Raw genomic sequence first — 3792 nt, 5'->3', positions numbered from 1 at the left:
GAGGCGCCGCTTGAAGAAGATCTCGAAGCGCAGGTCGTCCTCGAACACCACCGACTTGCGCAGCCCCCTCTGCACAACCTGCCATGCCCCACGGCGGCGGGCTTGAACAGGCAACGCCAACCGAACAACCCTCCAAAGCCACCACCGCGCCCCTCTCCTTCCTACCCCAGACCTCTCCTTCCTACCCCAGACCCTCTCCCACCTACCTGAGACCCTCTCCCTCCTATCCCAGACCTCTCCTTCCTACCCCAGACCTCTCCCTCCTGCCCGAGACCCTCCTTCCTACCCCAGACCTCTCCCTCCTACCCCACACCCTCTCCCTCCTACCCCAGACCCTCTCCTTCCAACCCTGAGACCCTCTCCCTCCAATCCGAGGCCTCTCCTTCCAACCCAAGACCCTCTCCCTCCAACCCGAGACCCTCTTCCCTCCTACCTGAGACCTCTCCCTCCAACCCCAGACCTCTCCCTCCAACCTGAGACCCTCTTCCCTCCAACCTGAGACCCTCTCCCTCCAACCCAAGACTTCTCCTTCCAACCTGAGACCTTCTTCCCTCGACCCCGAGACCTCTCCTTCCAGGCTGAGACTCTCTCCTTCCACCCCGAGACCTCTCCTTCCAGGCTGAGACCCTCTCCTTCCACCCCGAGACCCTCTCCTTCCACCCCGAGACCTCTCCTTCCACCCCAAGACCCTCTCCTCATTTCTCCCACCAGGACCACCCACAGAAGGAGCCTCCCGCCAAGATCCCATCCCGGCCTTTCCAGGGATGGAGAACCCCTTTCCGGGGAACTGTGCGGCGTGGGGCGCCCCATTCCCGGGACAGCTTCCCGGTGGGAYGCTCACCTCCTGCCAGACGCGGTAGTGGCTGAGGAAGCAGCCGAGCTCGCCCTTGGTGAGCGGGCGCCCGTGGTAGGGGTCCTTGTAGCCGGGCAGCATCCGGATGCCCAGGGCTTCCACCTGGCTGCTGTTCATGGCCCTGCGGAGCAGCGGGCACGGGCTCGGCGCCCGGCAGCTCCCCAGGGAGAATCCGCGGCGGGATTCGCTTCCCGGGCGGCTCCCCCCGTTCCCGGGGGAATCGGAGCGGGACCGACTCAACGGGGGGGACGGGCGGCCCGCGGCGCTGAGATAGCGAGTGCACGCGGACGTCCCGCCCCGGCTCCCACCAACCTCGGGATCCCCGCGGGATCCCCCCGGGATTCCCCGCGGGATCTCCTCGAAATTCCCCGCGGGATCCCCCCGCGGGATCCCCTCGAGATTCCCCGCGGGATCCCCTCGAGATTCCCCGCGGGATCCCCCTATGGGATCCCCTCGAGATTCCCCGCGGGATCCCCCTATGGGATCCCCTCGAGATTCCCCGCGGGATCCCCTCGAGATTCCCCGCGGGATTCCCCCACGGGATCCCCTCGAGATCCCCTCGGGATTCCCCGCGGGATCCCCCGCGGGATCCCCTTGGGATTCCCTCGGGATTCCCCATGGAATTCCCTCGAGATTCCCCATGGAATTCCCTCGAGATTCCCCTCTGGATTCCCTCGGGATTCCCCCACGGGATCCCCCCCACCCCAGGATCCCCTCAGGATTCCCCCCGGGATCTCCCCAGCCTCCGCACCTGCCGTCCACGGCGTCCACCACCTTGCACTGGATCTCCTGCTCGCGCAGCGTCCGCAGCATGCGCTCGCGCCGCTCCGCGCGCCGCCGCAGGTTGATCATGAAGACCTGCGCCAAGCGGGAGGCGCCGGGGGCTCCCGCGCGCGCCCGGCCCCGGCATCCCGGCGGGAGCGCGCGCGGGAGCGGCGCTCACCTCGTCGAAGCCCATCTTGTCCGGGCGCTTGGGCGGCGCGGGCAGGAAGCGCGACGGCTCCGCCGGCGGGTTCTTCACTGCGGGCGCGCGGCAGGGAAAGGCGCTGGCGTTCCAGCTTTCGGGAAGCGCCGCGGACGCGAGCCCGGCGCCTCCGCCCGCCGCGGCGAGCGGGAGCGCGCGGGGACGACCGGGAAACGCAGGGAGGAACGGCCCCGTTCCGGGAGGAACGGCCCCGTTCGCCCGGCAACACGACAGCTCCTCTGGGACCGTCACCTCCGCGCCTGTTGCCCTGCGACTGTCACCTCCGCACCTCTTCCTCTGCGACTGTCACCGCCTGTTGCCCCACAAGCGTCTCCTCCACGCCTGTTGCTCCACAAGCATCACCGCCTGTTGCCCTGCGACTGTCACCTCCGCGCCTGTTGCTCCGCAAGCGTCACCGCCTGTTGCCCTGTGTCACCTCCACGCCTGTTGCCCTGCGACTGTCACCTCCGCGCCTGTTGCTCTGCAAGCATCACCTTGCCTGTTGCCCTGCGACTGTCACCTCCGCGCCTATTGCCCTGCGACTGTCACCTCCGCGCCTGTTGCTCCGCAAGCGTCACCGCCTGTTGCCCTGTGTCACCTCCACGCCTGTTGCTCCGCAACTGTCACCTCCGCGCCTGTTGCTCTGCAAGCATCACCTTGCCTGTTGCCCCGCGAGCGTCACCTCCGCGCCTGTTGCTCCGTGAGCGTCACCGCCTGTTGCCCTGTGTCACCTCTGCACCTGTTGCCCTGCGACTGTCACCTCCGCGCCTGTTGCTCCGCGAGTGTCACCGCCTGTTGCCCTGCGACTGTCACCACCTGTTGCCGGAGCAGCAGAGCCCCCCGCTCCTAACACCCGCTGGCGCCCCCATATCCACCCAGCAGGAGGGGATCCCGCGGATCCCGCGGATCCCTCTCCCTACGGTCCTGTTTTGTTCCTCATTCCCCTCGGGTTTTGCCTCCCCGCACAAGAGCTGCCCAGGCTGGGATCCAAGAGCAAATGAGAGACCGTCCGGATGGGAGACCCGTCTTGGAGGGGAATTTGTGGGAATACGCGGCTTTTGGGGACGAGGAGAAGGAAACTCGTGTCCTGGGAAGGAACGGAGGAGGAACCAAGGAGGAACCAAGGAGGAACCAAGGAGGAACCAAGGAGGAACCCTGCAAATGGCCGGGGCAAAGAGGAACCTGGAAGGGCCTCCCTGGCCTCCGAGCCGCGCATTCCCAAGGCGAGGCTGCCTGGAAGCGGCTCCCTCCGGGAACGCTGATGCTCACAAAGGCGTCTTTCAGGCGCCGGCCTCCTCGGCGCCAGCGGAGCCTCCTCGTCCCCAAAAAGGGCCTTTGTGCAGGGGACGGCGCACGGAGAGGCGGCTCCAAGAGGCTCCGGAGGCTCCGGAGCGGCGAGGCCGGCGCGGGGGAGGCCGAAGGGAAGGCGGCGGCCGCGGCACCTTCCGAGTGGGAAGCGGAGGTGGGAGAGGGGGAGGCCGGAGGCGCCGCTGCCCCCTTCGCATCCTGCGCCCACCCCGGGGTCCTTTCCATGGGCACCCCCAGAAATCCAGGAGGCTGCAAAGGCTCCAGGGGCACCCCAAGAAATCCAGGAGGCTGCAAAGGCTCCAGGGGCACCCCAAGAAATCCAGGAGACTGGAAGGGATCCAAGGACACCCCAAGACATCCAGGAGGCTGGAAGGGATCCAAGGGCACCCCCAAAAATCCAGGAGGCTGGAAGGGCTCCAAGGACACCCCAAGACATCCAGGAGGCTGGAAGGGATCCAAGGACACCCCAAGACATCCAGGAGGCTGGAAGGGATCCAAGGACACCCCAAAAATCCAGGAGGCTGCAAAGGCTCCAGGGGCACCCCAAGAAATCCAGGAGACTGGAAGGGATCCAAGGGCACCCCAAGACATCCAAGGGGCTGGGAAGTGTCCAGGGGCACCCCAAGAAATCCAAGGGGCTGGGAAGTGTCCAGGGGCACCCCAAGAC

At 67.0% G+C, this 3792-nt stretch overlaps 1 protein-coding gene across 1 annotated transcript in view; it reads right to left on the bottom strand.

Moving 5' to 3' along the window:
- Positions 1-3792, bottom strand: part of COLGALT1 (collagen beta(1-O)galactosyltransferase 1) — an 11857-nt gene that overhangs the window by 1834 nt on the left and 6231 nt on the right. Inside the window, exons 5-8 of the mRNA XM_026048149.1 lie at positions 1797-2120; positions 1605-1711; positions 842-974; positions 2-78 (exon numbers count right to left, since the gene is read on the bottom strand). Coding sequence (XP_025903934.1) covers positions 2-78; positions 842-974; positions 1605-1711; positions 1797-2120 — 641 coding nt within the window. The remainder of the gene's footprint in view (position 1; positions 79-841; positions 975-1604; positions 1712-1796; positions 2121-3792) is intronic.

The sequence above is a fragment of the Nothoprocta perdicaria genome, unplaced genomic scaffold, assembly GCF_003342845.1.
Source record: "Nothoprocta perdicaria isolate Ctin4 unplaced genomic scaffold, notPer1 scaffold_513, whole genome shotgun sequence".
NCBI classification, from domain to species: domain Eukaryota; kingdom Metazoa; phylum Chordata; class Aves; order Tinamiformes; family Tinamidae; genus Nothoprocta; species Nothoprocta perdicaria.
Note: the sequence above shows the minus strand (reverse complement) of the source record. Positions and strands in the feature narration are given on the sequence as shown.